Genomic DNA, 18,961 nt, shown 5'->3' with positions numbered 1-18,961 from the left:
TTTTCACACCAAATTAAGAATTCAAATTCAAATTAAGACGTGAGAACTCAGCAGATATGAGCTTCATTCACTGCAGTGTAGTAAAACATTGAGATTGACCAGCAATATATTATTAAATTAAGGCCTAAATATAGTCTTATGAAAAAGTTCTGGCTTTATGGATTTTCAAAGTGAGAATAAGAAGTAGAACATCTTCTATAGAGAATCACACATCTCTCATTTTAAAGCACAGTTACTGTTCATTTGTTAAAATAAACACATTGAGGAAACAATATGTGATCTGTGCTAATATGAAGGTACATTTTATGTTTTATTTTATTTATTTGGGGACCTCTCTGGTCTAATTATACACAGTGAGTACCGTTCACTGTGAAATGGTGAGTCTTTGTCTCCTATTCTCTCTGGTGGATTTGTTAACTTATTTTCACTTTGGAAATCAACATTCAGGTGGATTGTGGGTAGGTTGAGGATGTGTTCATCCTTCAGAACCTGTAAAGAACTAAGACTTTATATGAATGGCTGATATTTGTGGGGCTGAATTCCAGTAAAGAGAATTGAATTGTGAAATAATGAATGTCTGTGTTTGAAATGAAAAGCACTGCATTGAAGAAAAGCTACGTTAGATGAGAGTCAGTCAGGGTGGAAGCCATGTGTGTCCTTTGCAGGAGTAAAAATATTCAGAAGTATAAAAAAGAGTATAAAAGTTGTAAAATGTCATGTTGCTGTTTCTGGTTTTAATATTATTTTAGTGCGTTTGAAGTATAATTGTATGCATTAGTCTGTGTGTCCTGGTCAAATTCTATGTTTTGCTGATTAATTCGTTATGCATCTTCTACAGAGAACACACTTATGCCATTTCAGTACACAATTACTGTTAGTTTAATAATACATACATTGTGGCATCTAATGTATTTTATTTTATTTTTATAATATATTAAACCTTGGCAGCAAAGTCAATGAGATTTATCAATAGAAACATGTTAATTGAATATAAAATATGTGGAAGTCACCTTTAAGGTACAGGGAACTTTTCTTAACTGATATATTAACTTAGAGGATGACCAAAACACGTATTTATTATTAGTGATTTTCACATATCAGATTACAAAACATGCACTAATTTACATCAAAATAAATAAAAAATAAATTAGTTATATTTACTTGATTTCAATGTCTAAGTAAATTATATATAATATTGGTTTGAATCATGAAATGTCAAAATTATATTCAAAATGTTCATAAAGACATGCACACCCTCCTCGTCTACAAACATATCATATAGTATGTTACATTTTGTTGGCTACCGGAAACTAGAAGTGGAGATCTACATTGGGCATTCCCAAAACAACTGGCTTTGTCTGTAGTGTCTCTGTCCGTGGTGCTGAAACAGATGAATGTTGCTGTCCACGGTTCTGAAAATCACTGGCCTAATTTTTCAGTGCTGAATACATTCCCATCCTTTAGACTCTCCTTTAAAACCTTTTACTCTCTTTTAATCTCACTCTGTCTCTCCAGTGAGAGAAATATACGTTTTGATATTGAGGATGTGCTGCACATTTGGCTGACTGCATTGGTGTATAGCCACTAGAAATGTTTGGATGTGCATATGTGCTGAATCAGCAGTACAGGTGGAGTGACCTTAGTCTGGATAGAAAGTGAAAGGGTTAACTCTGCTCTAACTCTACTCTAAGCAGACTTTGCAGCAAGCATAGCTACTGTCCTTGGCAGTTTGCACAAACAACTTGCTCCTCTTATCGGGACAACATTCTGTCCAGAACATTTGTTCTCTTTTGTAGGTAAGATTATCGTACACAGAGCAGAAGCCCCCCTCCCTTGGGCAGTTCCGGTGGTCTGTGAGTGTCAGCCTAGCATTTCATGACTGTTAGACAACTTATTTGGGTCCAGCCTGTTTGCTTGTACGCAACAGGGCAGGACGTGTTTGTATAAAAGAAGGAGTGCCGTTCTTTCTTTGTGCAGAAGACTTAATAAACTCTTTGACTGATTAAGAGAGTGGTTCTGTCTTCCTGCACCGAGCACGCTCGCTGCGACTGAGACTTTCCACAGGACAGGTGATCCACTCTCTGGTTCCTCTTCATAAACGGACCAAAAACGGCCGGTCCTTTTCAGAAAGTAGAGTACCTGAATGTGCAGGAGCTGCATGAGAAACATAATAGCATGCATCACCAGAGAAATTAACTCAGAAAGTGAAAAAAAATAATTAAAATGCATGCTATGTACTTAAATGCCAAAGCCAATGCCAATGGGAAACCTATCTCTAATTAACCTCACCCCCTCAGGCCACCCACTAAAACCAAAAACATGCTATTCCATAGAGAGGGCAATAATAAAAGCAGTTATGCCCATCACCACAAGGGGGTGCTTCCCACACTTTGACTATTAAAGCATCAACAGTTAAAGCCTGAGGGTGGGAGGAGGAGCTACAGTCCACATGTTCCTCCTCTTGCTCAAAGTTTCAAGATACCCTTTTTAATGAGTGAGTTCATTTATTTTAAGGTGCACCCACTGCTGACAAAGAAGTGTGCTCATTCAGCCATGTGGTTTAAAGCCTTTCCAGAAGAGCAAAGGCCATTACTGCAGCAAAGGGAGGAGTGTCCCTTTAAAGACTTTATGAACACCCTTGATTTCAGAAGAAATGAGGTCTCTGACACACACACACATACACACACACACACACACACACACACACACACACACACACACACACACACATATATATATATATATATATATATATATACACACACAGTATTTACTCATCCATCCAAATCATTGAATTCAGGTGTTTCAATCACTTCCATGGCCACAGGTGTATAAAACCAAGCACCTAGTCCTGCAGACTGCTTCTACAAACATTAGTGAAAGAATGGATCACTCTCAGGAGCTCAGTGAATTCCAGCATGGTACCATGATAGGATGCCACCTGTGCAACAATTCCAGACATGAAATTTCCTCACTACTAAATATTCTACAGCCCACTGTCAGTGGTATTATAACAAAGTGGAATGGATTGTGAACAACAGCAATTCAGCCACAAAGTGGTAGGCCAAGCAAAATGACAGTGCAGGGTCAATGAATGTTGAAGCACATAGTGCGCAGAGGTCACCAACTTTCTGCAGAGTCAATCACTACACACCTCCAAACTTCATGTGGCCTTCAGATTAGCTCAAGAATGGCACAGAGAGCTTCATGGAATGAGTTTCCAAGGTTGAGCAGCTGCATCCAAGCCTGACATCACCAAGCACCAAGTGTCGCATGCAGTGGTGTAAAGCACTGCTATTGGACTCTAGGGCAGTGGAGACATGTTCTCTGGATTGTCAAATCACAGTTCAGGGATGACCCCTTCCTGTTCCAAGGGAACTCTTAATGCTTCAGCAGTCTAAGAGATTTTGGACAATTTCATGCTCCAAACTTTGTTGGAACAGTTTGGGGATATCCCCTTCCTTTTCCAACATGACTGCACACCAGTGCACAAAGCAAGGTCCATAAAGACATGGATGAGTGAGTTTGGTGTGGAAGAACTTGACTGGCCTGTACAGAGTCCTGACCTCAACCTGATAGAACACCTTTGGGATGAATTAGAGTGGAGACTGTGAGCCAGGCCTTCTCATCTAACATCAGTGCCTGACCTCATAAATGTGCTTCTGGAAGAATGGTCAAAAATTCCCATGAACACACTCTTAAACCTTGTGGAAAGCCTTCCCAAAAGAGTTGAAGCTGTTATAGCTGCAAAGGGTGGGCATATTAAACCCTGTGGATTAAGAATAGGATATCACTCAATTTTGTGTGTGAAGGCAGATGAGCGGATATTTTTGGCAATATAGCATATATGTATGTATGTAAAGGTATTAGGTCACACATCAATCATTAAATGTATGTGTTGTATTTAGTCCTATTGCCACAGGTATATAAAATCAAGCATCTAACCCTGCAGTTTGTTTACAAACATTTGTGAATAAGCGAATCATTCTAAAGAGCTCCCTGAATTCCACCATGGTGCTGTTATAGGATGCCACCATTGCAAAAAGTCAGTTCCTGAAAACGACGAACTGAATGTTATGATTATGGATTTAGAATGGGCTTCATAAAAGCTCCTGTAGCTGCAATGTGTAGGTGTCCCAATATTTTTGTCAATAACATATTTATATGGGTAGATTTACAGTATACCCACATTTTTCTTATGGTATGAAGAAGTCTTGGGCCATCACATTTATTTAAAAATAGCACTTTTAAAAATTACAATAGTAGAATAAAAAATAAATTTTTCTTGCAGATTGTTTAATATTTTACTTCAGCTCGGAGTAGTTCTAAGATTTCATAAATTTCATTAGTACCACACCAGATCAGCACACTGTACATTTTATTCCGTTTTATTATCATTTTAATGCAGCAGCTTCTCTCTCACTCGGTACAGAAGTCAGTTTGTCAGACACTCTGGAAAATTCACACAGAATGTGAGCAGTGCAGAAGTACCAATGTGGTTTTTTAATAAGGGCAGAATGTGAGATCTCACACCGTGTCGTCCTCTGCTGACTGTGAGCTTTTAGATTTCACACCTGATTACACACCCGAGACGCTTAAGGTGGAAAGAGAACAGAGCAAAAGAAAGACGTTAATCAACCTGTGTGTGTATGTGTGTGTGCGTGTGTGCGCGTGTGTGTGCGTGTGTGTGTGTGTGTGTGTGTGTGTGTGTGTGTGTGTGTGTGTGTGTGCGCATGCGCGTGTGTGTGTCTGTGTGTAGTGTTCTGCTCAGTGACAGCTGGGACAGGCTCAAGCACCCCCTGAAAGGTATTGTAAATAAGAGGCTGAGATAAGGAGTGTGTGTTTGTGTGTTTTTTGAGCAACAAGCATTCTGATATATTCAAGAAACATTGTAAATGCTTCATGCCTTCATGCTTGAGAGTAAAAGGAACATGCAGGAAAAAGGCCCCGTCCTTCAAGAGCTAAGGTGGATTGAAGCTTACCAAAAAAAGCATCAGTAAATAGCAAACTGTTTCAAAACAATGTTTCTCAAAAAGCATTTACAAGTATTTTATGCCATACAGCCTGCATAATATCATCAAAAAAATTCAGGAATTCTACAGAAGTATGTATGTAAAAAAAAAGAAAAAAAAAAAAAGAATGCCCATGACCTTTGACCCCTTGACTGCCTCAAAAACGAATATGGATCTGTGATGCATATCACCACGTGGGCTCAGGTTTACTTGATAAACTTTTGTCAGTAAACAATGTTCATCACTGCATCTATAAATGCAAGTTCAGGCTGTCCTATGCACAGTGGCCATGTATGTGGACGATGTTCAGAATCTTTAACAGGCCATGTTTTTGATACACTGTACTGTTCTTGCAATATATGATATCATATTTGATGTTGCAGTGAGGAGAAACAAATATAGACATTTAGTTTTTCTGATTTAGTGTACATATCCACCTTCTTATTCCAGTGAACATATCCATCTTCTTATTTCAGTGAACACATCCACCTCCTTATTTTAGTGAACATATCCACCTTCTTATTTCAGTGAACACATCCACCTTCTTATTTCAGTGAACATATCCACCTTCTTATTTTAGTGAACATATCACCTTCTTATTTCAGTGAACATATCCACTTTCCTATTTCAGTTCAGTTTAAGAAGTAAAATGGATCATATTAGTATCACATCAGCATTTTATTGCAACATCACTTTTCACATTATGTTAAAGGAAAATATTTGCATGACTAATATTACTTCTAGTATATGAACTGAGAAATAGTTATAAAGTACATCATATAATTTTTACTTTTGCTGAAGTGAAATTTTAATGGTGAAAATCTGCTGGAGCTATGATTTCTCTTCATTTACAATTGTGTACACAGTATTAATAAACTGGAACTTTATGCTGTATGCAGATGTTTAATATTTGCATGTTGTGTCTGAAAATAACCGGCGCATGTCCTGTGACAAACAGCTATAGTTGAGCATCCTGTGGAAAGTTTGACGAGTCGGGGGGGGGTGGGGGGGTGTTTTTCTGAGAAACCTTATCAGAAGTGGTCAAAGTGGTCTGCAGAGACAGCAGTGCAGTAGGTGAAGGAGCGAGGCGTAGAGGAGAAGAGCAGAGCTGCAAAAACCACCAACGGCCTAAACAGCATCTACAAGCAGAGGCATCCACTGACATGTCAAAGAGTTCTAAAATATACACAAACACATGACCACACATTCTACATGCAGTACGTCCAGATCAAAATATATCAGCACATGCTTTACCCTAGAAATTCAGTTCTGAAAATATTAGCATGTGTTTCTGTAATTTAAAAAAATAACTATAATCAAAAGGTCACTCAATATTGTCATCAACAAACACATTGCGCTTATCGTGGATGCTGTGCAGTGTGGATATTTAATGTGTATGTACTTGCATTGAACTCAAATTTAGCACAATATTACAATTGAATGTTAAACACTAACAAATTCATGTACAACTACACTGTGTGCCAGATTTATTCAAATTTAGCTGCCGAAACTCAGCTACTTGATTCAAAGAGAAAATTTTCCCTATAAGATCTTAGCGTTTAAAGGAGGAGGCTGCTAAAAGATGTGCAGTTTGGAAAATCATGACCAAACATCATGACCATCATTATATGACCAAAGGCATGTTGTTACTTGATCATCACACCTACATGAGCCTTTTGGACATCTCATTCCAAAACCAAGGACATTAATTTCCAGAAGATTAGAGTCTGTCTGTGGGAATTTGTGCCCATTCTGTCAAAAGAGCATTTGTGAGGTCTGATGTTGGGCGAGAAGGCCTGACTGGTGATTCCGACATTCCTACTCATTCTAAATGTGTTTAGTGGGGTTGAGATCAGGGCTCTAAGCAGGCCACTGGTGTTTCTCCACATCAAAATAATTGAAATCTGTGTTTTTTGCCCGTCCCAAACCCTAAAATATAGCCTCCATCAAACTTTACTATTGGCACTGTGCTTTCTGGTAGGTAGTGTTCTCCTGAAATCCGCTAGGACAAGATGTATATTTACCTATATTAAAAGTTTAATGAGTCACTAAAACTTTACAGCAGGTTAAGATGTAAAAACTGTTGATAAGGGACTTTTTTAGCTTACACTATTAATGTTTACAAGCTTATATTGCTGACTATTTTCATCAAATACAGAGGAAAATGTTACAGTAACTCAAATTCAGAAAATGGGGACAGTACAGTATGACAACCTTGTAAAGCCTCAGCAAGCAATATGAAGGCATCAGGTAATTACTTTAAATAACTAATATTATATAATAATATTATAAATAATAATTAATAAATACTTTTAATAATTAATCAATAACCAGGGACAATTAAACTTTTCCTAGAGCACATCTAATGATTTTCTAAAGACTTCTCAGTTGGTTATTTACTGGCTGATAATTGTCACTTTGTTAAGCACACAGTAGGGAGAATTTTGCATTTTAATTTGTATATTTTTATCACAGTAATGGAGTTACTTATTGCAGCTACTGGCTTGATAAAGTTAAATAAGGCCGTAACAATGAACACCTAAAATATTTTTATTTCAAATATTAACCACATACTTAATATACAAAATTATAATTCATTATAAATTTAATCAGTTATTTTTGACCAGATTCTGCAAGCATACAGTATGTCATGTGCACCAGAAGACCTCAATGAATGTACATCTGTAAACCTTGCTTTAGGCCGGTGTGTGTCAGGCCCATGGGGCAAGTCAAACCCCTGACACAGTGTATTATTTAAATAAATTGCTTAATCATCCATCATTCAGTGCTGGCAGTGATGCCTGTAGAATGATTTTTTATTCAATTATATTTATTTAAAGCTGAAATATCAGATCTAATAACCAACAGCTTAATAGTTTGTTAATGACTGTAATAGTTATGTAATAATTACGTTACAGATGCATTAATCAATGCACCATTTTATTTTTTAAACAAATATCACTATTAAATGAAAGTGACATTAAAGTTTAGGTATAATTCACACGTCTGATTAGACAGGGGATGATACTGTCATCACTCCAGGGCTTCTTATTTTACTTTTCTCTCCTAAAACTGTAGTTTATGAAAAGCTACCATGATACACTTTCGCCATCATAAAGTGAATGGAGTGAATGTTTAAAACTCATTTAAGCTGCACAATTGGACCTTAAGACCACTGTAATACCTTTGAGGGTGCATTTCAACAAACATGTACCTGTACTGTATCTTACAGTGTACTGACACCTAGTGGAGATTTACAGTACTTTTAAATATGCCAACATTTTGGATTTGAAAGTGTCACTGCTGTGCTGAGAATGACCCACCACCCCATGATATCTGGTCCAATGATAAACGAGGAAAATGACTAATGATAAATGAGAACTACTGACCACAGAATCATCACAATACATAAGATATAGTCTGTAATTGAACATCTACAAAGTGAATAAATAAATGAGTTGTGGAAGTTTTTTTTTAATTAAGTGGACGATGGGTGTCTTTATATTGTACATGGTCAACTGTACATTTAGTTTTATTTACACTGTGTCTCTGTCTTGAAGCAGAACTGTGTTGCTCTCCTTGGTGATGCAAACCATAGACTACTCTGGAGAACAGATTTTTTAAATGAAAATGATTCTATTATTAATAAAATTCTTAATTAATAAAAGTCGAATTAATAAAAGTTTATAAATAAAATATTAGTCTCTGTTGCTTATTCTTAATCTTTCTTTTACAGATCAACAATCTGTAACATTTAGTGTCACAGTGTACAAACAGTTTGAAAAAACTTTTCAGTGTTTTCAGTGAATAAAATGTAAAAACAGGGTAACATTAGAAATGAAGAAGACAGGGAGAAAGAGCAGGAGCTGTGAAAGCACCACACTGAGCAGACTGACCTGCCACTAATAAAGAGGAAAAATCTCTTTATTTCAAGAAAACATAGACAAATTAATCTTCATTTATTCTAATCATTTGTTCCAATGGGTGTTTACAGAAGCAATTAAAACTTTTCTCCTGTTATGATGAACTATGATTTGAACTATTAGGATCTTTCTGTTGGTCTCTGTGCCTCTGTTGAACTCACTCACACATCATGGGCTGGTTCTGTGTTTTCGTGGCAGCCTCCGGTGCAGCCCCTCATTTGCATGGGAGTTTACTAAGAAAGAAAGCTGAGGGCTCCAGTGAAGCGTTTCAGGCACAGTTACAGCTGACAGTGTGGTTTAACTGCTGGTTGGAGGACTTTAGGCATGGAAAACTTCATGGATTGTTATACATCTGTATTTAATTTGTTTCCCTAAAACTAGGAGTAGTGTTGGTTGCTAGTTAGACAGCTAGCTAACAAACAAACTTTGCTTTGATTCTGATCTTTTATGGTCTGGACAGAGAAATACAATAAAACATTTTTTGCTTTTTTAATGACATTTTTCTTGCATAAACTCTCAAACATGCCATCAAGCTCCAAAGTGTTGCTTGGTGACTTTTCACAGCTGTGGTGTTGAGGGAGGTTCCTATTGGTTGGACCATCTCTATTGTGAAGGTGGGGCTGCTACCTCACTTCCAACTGTGGATGCTGAATGGCTGGATTGTGGTGACAGTGAATCAGCTGTGACTGGACAGGGCCTTTAGATCTAGATATGACAGCAGGAACATTTCTTTGAGGACCAGTTCTGATCAGCTGACATCAAGGATGTTTGTGTTGTGGACTTGGACCTCCTGTTACAATTGGGTTCTACACTTCACTGGGCTTGGGAAAGGAAATATATCTGAACAGCACTTTGATCTGCCTTGGCTTCTCCACAGACGTCAGGGGTTGAGCAATCAACTACAGTCAGAGTGGTTCCTCCTGTTTTGACTGCATAGTTGTTCACAGTGGAGGGGAACATACTAGAACTACAGCAAGCCATGTCTGGAGGCCAAGAAGGATTATGTGGTGTTTGGCTGTAATGGATGAATACTTTAGGGAGCCAGTGTGCTGAAGATCCTGAGTGTGGAGGAGGAGCTATGAAGAGCTACACTCACCTTTTATGCTGGTCCCTCATGGATGATGTTCTGGACTGTTCTGAGGGTTTCTGTGTGGATTGCTGGGATGGATCACACTCAGAAGCATGGGAGACTATGTACTGCTGATGTGGAGGATGTAGTTTTAAATGTAAGAAATTGTTGGAGTTTAGTCCAGTAAGCAACTGGAGAATCAGAGAGTCGGCCTGTTCAGGGTAGATATTATGTTTTAGTAGTCCAGCTTTAATGAAATTCAGTTTAATTCAGTTCTCAGCTTCTGCGTTCTACTTTATTATTCTAATAGTTTAGATCAGTAACACTCACTAGATGTAGAATGAGTCTGGAAAAAATGCAAAGAAAGCAACATAAATAGCAAATATAAATGTATAGCATACAAATATTATTACTCATCATGATGGGCAAATGCAGCAAAAACAATTGAGTGTCACATACAAACACATAGTTACCATAAATAGTGGGGTCCAGAAAATTGAGCTCATGTTAAACATCTGGATTTTTTAAAATTTTATTTTAAACATAGAAATAAACCAAACATGTAAGTGAGCAAGTAAAATAGTGAAGCTAATTTTTGACATTTAACATAAATATTATGTAGAGATGAAGGTCTTTAATTAATTAATTTATTTATTTACTGCTGCTGTTAAAAAAAATGCAAAGAGATATGAAATGTGACCTTTAACAAAATTGCTGAACGTCTTGCTGACTGCAGAGTGAATAAAAACAGAGAAAACCCCTGATGTTTTGAAGATATTTGTATTGTGTTGTTTGTTCATCCAGTTTCTGTAGCTGCACTCTGTGTCTAAAGAAAGCTGCTACGTGTCCTATGACAGATACAGATGAGCTTCCTGTGGAAACTTTGATGGTGAGAGGGGCTGTTTTTCTGAGAAACCTGGTCAGGGGTGGTCAAAGTGATCTGCAGAGATAAAGCAGTGAAACTTCAGCAGTGCAGTAGGTGGAGGAGTGAGACGTAGAGGACAACAAAAAGCTGTGAAAACCACCAACGACCTAAACAGCACCTAAAAGCAGAGGCGTCCACTGACACGTCAAAGAGCTTTACAAACAAGCACAAACATTTACTCTATGATTCTGAAGTTTGGAACTACTTTTTACTTCTTATTATATACAATAATACCAGAAACTTATGTAGAATACTAACAAACTAGAAATATAAATTATTATTATGGTATTAAAATTACCCAACGCAGTTCAATAACATGACTTAAAGCAGTTAGGAAAATGATTAAATATTCCATATATTCAAAATATATTAATAAATATATATAATAATTACAAAAAGTTGCACTTTCAGAAATGGGCTGAATGGTCAGAAAGGCGCAGGTCATTTGATTCTTATGACACATTATTTGCAGTTTGTGTTTGTTTGAATTCACTATTTCATTGTGTGATTCGGTCACCTTAGAGGTGAGAGAGAGAGAAAGAAGGGAAGTGGGTGGAGAACAAAAGGACTGAGAGGACAATATCATTGGTAATTGTCACATAGTGATGAAGGAGGAGCCTCAGTGAGGAGAAGAGCAAATCCCGCCCACAATGTCCCCAACATTTGCATACCTCATGACTGAGATACTCTGTCATCAAAACATTCTTTTAAAGCCTGGACTCATAGTTACTTAGTCACATGTTTGTACAGGTTACAGCTCACAGAACAACCTTTAGCAAGTGAAAGCAAAAAGCAAAAGAACAAAAAAGAGAAATGATAATGTGTTTGAAGAGATAATGGTAAATACTACTGAGGAAAAAACTCACTGGTCAATCTTTGAAGAAGAAAATTGATTGACTCAGCTGGAATTGTTTGGCTTTGAACTCTGCAGTTAGACACTTCAAAGATCCAGCTTTGAGATTTGCATTTGAATGACTCACTGTCAGCTCTGGTTTCAGTAACCAATCAGCTCAGTCGCATTAAGTTATACTTTATTAATCCTACAAATGGGGAAATTCCACCTCCGCATTTAACCCATCCGTGAAGTGAAACACCACATACACACTAGTGAATAGATACACACACTAGGGGGCAGTGAGCACACTTGCCCGGAGCGGTAGGAAGCCCTATCCATGGCACCCGGGGAGCAATTGGGGGTTAGGTGTCTTGCTCACGGACACCTCAGTCATGTGCTGTCGCCCCTGGGGATTGAACCAGCAACCTTCCGGTCCCAGGGCCAGTTCCCTAACCTCCAGCCCACAACTGCCCCAAGAACATTAAACCCATCTGATCACATCAAAAGTCTTAGACACCCAGTTCAGTAAACAGAACAGGAATCAGAGTCTGATCTGAATGTATGTCTGACTGGAATAAATCACTTCAGAGCACACATCGTCCTGAGGCCATCTTCTCTTCTTCTCCCCTCTTTTAGTATCTGTCTCAGAGAAGGTGGAGTAATACAGTTCCATAGCATCACGTTCCTGTAATGAAATGAACATTTTATATATTCTTTTTAAGATTCTTTTGACTAAGATTATGCAGCTAAAGTCTGTGGAGCTGGTTTGCTGTAGCCAGGAACATGAAAAAAACAGGCCCTACTGGGGCTTGAACACCTGCCCCTTTAGTTTCAGAGTGTAAGAGTGCCCTGTTGGTTCATATGTAGCAGTTCAGGCTCCATGAGCATCATTGCTCATGGGGGCCCTCTATGGTGCAGTAAGAGCCCCTTCTAGATTTCACCTGACACCTATAACATCTGTAAGAAAGCAACACTTTGCATTATGTGGTCATGACCAAACAACTAGCCATAACTGGTTGCTGTTTATTTCGTGTACCAAGTTGTTATTGTAAAATATTTGGGATTTTCACAAGAGTCACTGCAGAAACAGAGCTTACGGCTATCAGAGTGCGTGGATGGTAACATTATAGCTTAGCAAGTTGGAGTTCATTACTCTTAACTCTTATAACATTATTATAATGTTTTTTCTTGAAAAATCAATTTGCTGTGAAGAAAGTTATTGTTTCATTCATGTTGTCATTTTTTTCCTTGATTCCCTGCCACCCCAAAGGGTCTTTTCAAAGGCCTGACCAAAACATTACTAATGACCATCTTCTTCCATTTTCAAATCTGCTCCAGTAGGTGGGCACTCAAGAGTTCCTCCCTGAATCCAACAAACTACAGGCCGCCTTCACTTGTGATGACAGCTGGAACATCTTGTCCTGACAGCAGGGATGGAAAATACTAAAGTCATGGTGACTGGGTTACTAGACGAAAAGGGAAACAGGCATATTTGGCTATTTGAGTAAATCGGTTTATTAATTTTACATGAAATAGTGCATAAGTTGCAGCAGAGGAGGGGGTGTGGCCATGCTGTGCAGTGCCGATATAGCCACACCCTCACCAAGCTGAACCAACACAGATGAGCTCGGGGAGCTTCATAGGTTTATCTTATATTTTGGATGATTTGTACTTTATTCAAGAATTTTATTTAAGAAATAAAAACACGTCTTACTTCTGTGGGGGTTATGATAATGTCACACTATGCAGGCCAAGTTTACCCTTGTGTTTAATTGTGTTTGAGTGAACTGCAGTCATTCTAGTCAGCCTTGCTAGCCTGATTTACACCAAGTATGATCAACATGTACCCAGCATTAAAGCTAATAACTACTAAAATAACTGTTAATTATATCTGTAAAAGGGCCTGTATCACAGAAAACCAAAAAACATTTCCTGTTATAAAATATTACTGGCTGTTGTCTTTTATGTTTAAGAACTTTTAAGTGTCTGTGGTGTCTGTAAGTTGTTACCACTATTAGCTCATTTTGCAGGTTGCTCTGGGTAAGACCACATTCTAAATAAATAATGTAAACAAATAAATAAATAAATAAATAAATAAATACATGTAAATTTATTAAACTGATTATTCCACTTCCAAAATAGAAATGTTGGTCTTTGTTTCAGAATGTTTATTCAGTATGCTTTGGGAAACAGTTTTCCTGGCAGCATCTACAAGTCTAATGCCAGAGACTAATGCTTTTACTGTGTCTGTGTGTTGGCATCACTCTTTAAAACAGTAAAGTATTCCCTTTATTATTATTATTATTATTATTATTATTATTATTATTATTATTATTATTATTATTATTAGTAGTAGTAGTAGTAGTAGTAGTATTAGTATTAGTATTAGTATTAATTAGTTAATTAATAATTTTTTTCTTGCTTTCAGGAAAACACAACTCCATAAAATCCCTTTCAATTTCTTAGAACAGGTGTTTGGTATGACTTCCCAAAAGAACAATGATGGCATACCTGGTCTTGTAGCTCGCCTGGTCTTGAGAGATCGTGTGTGTCAGGGTGAGATTTACTGCCTTGAAATGCACAGAGAAACAGAAGATCAGAGTTACTGAAAAAAAGAGGGAAAATATGTGGATTCCTCAATTAACTCACCTCGGCAGTGTTTACAGATTTTCCACTTCATACAGAAGCAGCACAGTGTGACGTTCTAGACAGCAAACAAACCCAGAGCCAGTCCCATCACAAGTAGAGCTGAATGTTGAGGCACAGAGTGAGCTAGAAAGGAGAGATCAGACCTTAAATACATACAGTTTTAGTAGCTTCTCCTGTTGTTTAAGCTTTGTTTCCTGTGAAACTATGAGAAGTGAAGTGGAGGAGAACAAAGACATTGCCTTACTAAAAACTGTGTGGCACATACATCACTGTTAGAGTCCAAGATCATCCATGTGTTTAATATCCAATGAAAATTGACAGTTAAGTATCTTCATTTTTATGTAATTTTATAATTATTCAACATCAAAGGGTTAGTGTTCATAGTCTTGGTTGTTAAGAGTTACATTTTTTTTTTCCGTGGCATTAATTTTTTTGTTGTTGTTTTGTTTTCTCACTTATTTTTCTTTGACTATTTACTAAACCATTATTTTGATTATTAATGAGGGGCAGTGCTGTATTAGTACAGTACACAGTAATATGTGGTTTAATGCACTCTCTAATAATTTCTGAGTACATAAATGGCACAGCCATCTAGAAGTAAGTGATGCTACGATAAACTTCTCTGCATTGTGTGCACAATTTAAACATGTTAATTCTTTTTAGCACCTGCCTGTTTCCACAGTTGATCCACTGCCCCAAATGATCTTCCCACAAGCAGCCACAGCGCAGTAGTAAGTTCCAGTATGGTTGTGGTCGAGGATGTTCTTAGAGAACTCATACAGACAGCAGCTTGTAGAAGAGCTGATCTCACACTGACGGCTGCTGCTGTTCTGATGAGTGTAAATGATTTCAGGAAAGGATTGTCCTGCAGCAGCTCTGAACCAGAGCACTCGGAGATCTGCTGCTCTGATCTCAGAGAGGACCGTGCACTGCAGAGTGACCGACTCTCCTGGAGAAACTGACCACCGTACTGGAGTTTGGAGCACTGAGATGTTTAAGTTATGATGATCTGGTCAGAATAATACAGTTATTAGACCGCATCCATTGTACATATTGAGGTGCAAAGTTCTACTGGTATAAAGTAGCATAATAGTGCAATTAATGGATATTCACAGTCCGTATTTTTAAAAGATTTCAAATATTTTGCATAACGAACCAATCAAACTAAGCCTAAAACATCTAGGAATACAATAATAGTCATGACAGATTGAAATGAATTACTTATTTCTTCAGTTTCTGTGCATTATTTGTACATAATTTGGATAGGAATTTAATACAGTTAACACTCTCATGAAATGTCATTTTCATGTTAATAGATACAGTGTGGCTACACTGATTAAACCCTTTAATGGCCAGGACCTGCCAGTAGGCCCTGATTTGTTTTAAACACGTCTATAACTTCAAAATAACAGTGATTTTGTACTGTAGTCCATGTTGTCACTGAATAATAAGGCTCAAAATAATTTTATGGTGGAAAAATACAGATGAATAATTACCTGTAATAGCTAAGAATGTTCCAGTGGAAAACTTGATCATCTTCATCACAGATATCCCACAGTAGTACATCGCTTTGTCGTCTTTTGTAGGGTGTGGTATAGTCAGACTAACGCTGTTCTCCACTCTCTCCAGTTTGAAGCTTGAGTTTTTGAAATGTGATGAAAATACTGCTTCCATAAATGCCCCCTTGATGCCCACCTCCTGAGGCATTTGTCCCACTGGCTGTTTGTACCAAAACACGTCTTCAGTACTCTGACGGTCAGCCAGTGTGCACTGAAGGGTAACGGCTTCACCAGGCTTAGCAGAGACATACGACTGTTTCTGGTAAATATCCACAGTTTCTGCAGCGTCTATAAAAGAATTATTGACCAGTCAGTTTTAAACAAAACTGTTAGTGGCTTAAACAGAAACTCTTAAGGTTATTACATAACATTAAAACTATAGAGCAATAAAACTTACATATTTCACAGACAGACAACATCCAGAATCCAGGCTGAAACCGTCCTCATGACTGAAATGACTGACACTTTGAGTAACATGTTTAAAAGGAAGTGATTGACAGACCAGGCTGCTTTTGCCTGATAAGCTTACAACATTCTCACCTCATTGGCTGACACAGGTCATGGGTAACAGCAAGGGTCTTTTATGTGTATTTCTCCTTTTTCCTTTTGTTACATAGTTTGACCACCAGAAGCCCCCCTGGCTTCCTTTCTAATCTTGCTGTCTATCCCTTATCGAGAGCTCTTGCTATTAATTGTTCATTTTAACAGTTGAAAACACTTTTCTTGACTTTTTTTTTAAAGTTTAAATTATTTATTTATTTTTAAATTTCTAAATCTGGGATTATTTTAAAAATAGGTTATTCTGTTTTTTTTTTAATAGAGGGAAATTAGAATAGTGTGAATTAGCATGTAAAACTGTAAAACTTGAATTGAGTGTTAAACATATCAAATAATGTTAAATATTAAAAAAGGTATTTCCTGTAGTAATGTATATATTATAAGCCATATATATATATATATATATATATATATATTATTTTATAATACCATAATTATCTCGCATTCAGTGGTGGTTTATTATAATTTCTTGTTGTCGTGTTTCTTCTCTGGGTTGTAAGATTGAAGACTTACTGTAAACCGAGGCAACTTTAATGTTTGTAGATCATGTTGTCATGATTTAAAATGCAATATTGCCATATGAATTTGTGCCATTAAGGAATTTTGTTCTACTTTTATTTTGAAGGAATTTTTTTGATAAAATATATCTGTGAGTTATCATTAATAAAAAGGTTTGCAGCAATTAATAATTTAGAAATGATTAAAATAGAGTATAGAGTCATTTTTAACTGAGCCAGATAGGCCCAGGCAGCCTCAGGTAGGAAAGTTAGGCCTAATGTTTTCAGATGATAGGTGTTCGTGCCAGGCCCTGCTTAGAATGTCTTAGGAGATAAGCTGACATTGACATGTAAGAAATATGGCCTGTTCACCAAAAGCAAGCTAGCTTTTAGTGAGGAGATAGATAAGCAGTGAGCAAAGACAGGTCGTGACTCTTAAATAATGAAAAAAAAAAAACATTATGGAGAAGGTCCTTGTCAGACAAAGCATAGAGGTGTCGAAAAGTAAATTTAACATAGTGAATATAATGATAGCCAATGGCAACCCTAGAATGGCCAGAGAGGAGGAGTGAAGAAAATACCCCAGGGAGGAGCAATGACCATATTAAACAAAAAAAAACAATATAAAAATGAATGTATTGTGGTGAATCTTTGCATTTTTTGCAATCTGGATGCCAACTTGTCACCTGAAACTTAATAAAAGCCTTTTTCTTCAAAACGGCTGAAATTTGTTTTTTCATCTTCTTCATTCTTGTAAAAAAACTTTTAAACTTTTTTGGCAGTATTGCTTTTTATACTTTGCAAGAACATTTTTAATCTTTTGATTTAATAACATTTTTATATTAGAAAACAGATTAAATTAAAATTAGAATATTAATTAAAAAACAAATTAGGTGTAACATAACACTATGTCCGAGACCCAGGGTGGAGGCTGGACTACTCTGGATCTCGACAATTTGTATGTGCTTTCATATACAAACAATGCAAGGAACCATTTACTTTCAATATAACAGATCATTTTTAATGAGAAAATATCTAGTGCAGTTGACAGTTATTGTCCCTTCAGTGCTGCTCAGATATAACTAACTTCTATAACCCTGGAGTCTGAATGGTGCTGTTCAAACAACATGACTCTAGATGTTCCTAAAACCAAAGAATGGTGAAACTTGATAGTCCACTGGATGCTCAGCCTGTCCTTAAATAACATTCAGCCTCTCTGACTTTCCTCCAAAAGTGATGGTCAAAACAATAAACAAACAAAAAAGCCGCTGGCTGGGTGACAAAATGCACTTAGGCCACTGACTTAAAGTAACTTTCATGTCACGCTTATGTCTGTCTTTATAAACCTGTTGTAACGGTGGGGAGCGATGATGAGGTGGACGCATATGCTGAGATAACCAAGCTTTATTACAGGCAGATCCAAAATTAGGGTTGAAACGGTCCAGGGTCAGAGAGCCAACATGGAGAGCAGGAGGGACAGACATAACGAAACAACCACAGAATTCCAAACAATACACACCTCAGACATCAAACTAATCAATGCTATCATACTATCAACTATCAACGCTAGGAGGGTGAAGGCTAGCACAGGCTTCGTCCCAAGACCTGTGAAGCCAGACACAACATCTTTTCGAGCTGCCACTCACGGAAAGTCAATGAACAGCCGAACAGTCTAGGAGGAAAGTACAAACCTCCAGATCTGTTATGTCAGCTAACAGACGCCTGTGCTGACCATCATCCTGTTGAGTGTTGGGGGTAGAAGGGAGGAGGAGCATCCTATCCACCCAGAGAGAGCGAGGCCAATTGTGCTCTCTTGGACTCCTGGCTACAGATGGCTGTAGCATCACCTGTAGCATCGAACTCGCGATCTCCTGATGATAGGCTTAGATGGTTGTTATTTCTGAGCTTACAATAATATTCATTTTATCATGTTG

General features: G+C 37.4%; 1 protein-coding gene across 3 annotated transcripts; it reads right to left on the bottom strand.

Moving 5' to 3' along the window:
• Positions 1–12,164: 12,164 nt before the first annotated feature.
• Positions 12,165–16,448, bottom strand: LOC108417069 (T cell receptor alpha chain MC.7.G5-like). 3 transcript variants are annotated; one of them, XM_037540664.1, is made up of 6 exons: positions 16,370–16,448; positions 15,910–16,260; positions 15,080–15,422; positions 14,414–14,536; positions 14,276–14,334; positions 12,165–12,449 (listed from the first exon to the last, which is right to left on the bottom strand). In XM_037540664.1, the coding sequence occupies exons 1-4, from the start codon at positions 16,389–16,391 to the stop codon at positions 14,425–14,427; spliced, it is 828 nt and encodes a 275-aa protein (XP_037396561.1). In that variant the 5' UTR covers positions 16,392–16,448; the 3' UTR covers positions 12,165–12,449; positions 14,276–14,334; positions 14,414–14,424. The 3 variants fall into 3 exon arrangements, with proteins under 3 accessions (XP_037396561.1, XP_037396563.1, XP_037396562.1); XM_037540666.1 differs by having other exon boundaries at positions 15,084–15,422; XM_037540665.1 differs by lacking the exon at positions 12,165–12,449 and adding an exon at positions 12,745–13,185.
• Positions 16,449–18,961: the final 2,513 nt, after the last annotated feature.

Source organism: Pygocentrus nattereri, chromosome 8 (assembly GCF_015220715.1).
Source record: "Pygocentrus nattereri isolate fPygNat1 chromosome 8, fPygNat1.pri, whole genome shotgun sequence".
Classification (NCBI taxonomy): domain Eukaryota; kingdom Metazoa; phylum Chordata; class Actinopteri; order Characiformes; family Serrasalmidae; genus Pygocentrus; species Pygocentrus nattereri.
This window is presented reverse-complemented; position numbering and strand designations above follow the sequence as displayed.

Coding starts and splice junctions, on each gene's coding strand:
- LOC108417069 (XM_037540664.1), bottom strand. CDS start 16,391: ATGTTGTCTGTCTGTGAAATAT. Junction 16,261..16,369: donor GTTGTCTGTCTGTGAAATAT/GTAAGTTTTATT, acceptor ATTCTTTTATAG/ACGCTGCAGAAACTGTGGAT. Junction 14,537..15,079: donor TCAACTGTGGAAACAGGCAG/GTGCTAAAAAGA, acceptor TCTCCTTTCTAG/CTCACTCTGTGCCTCAACAT.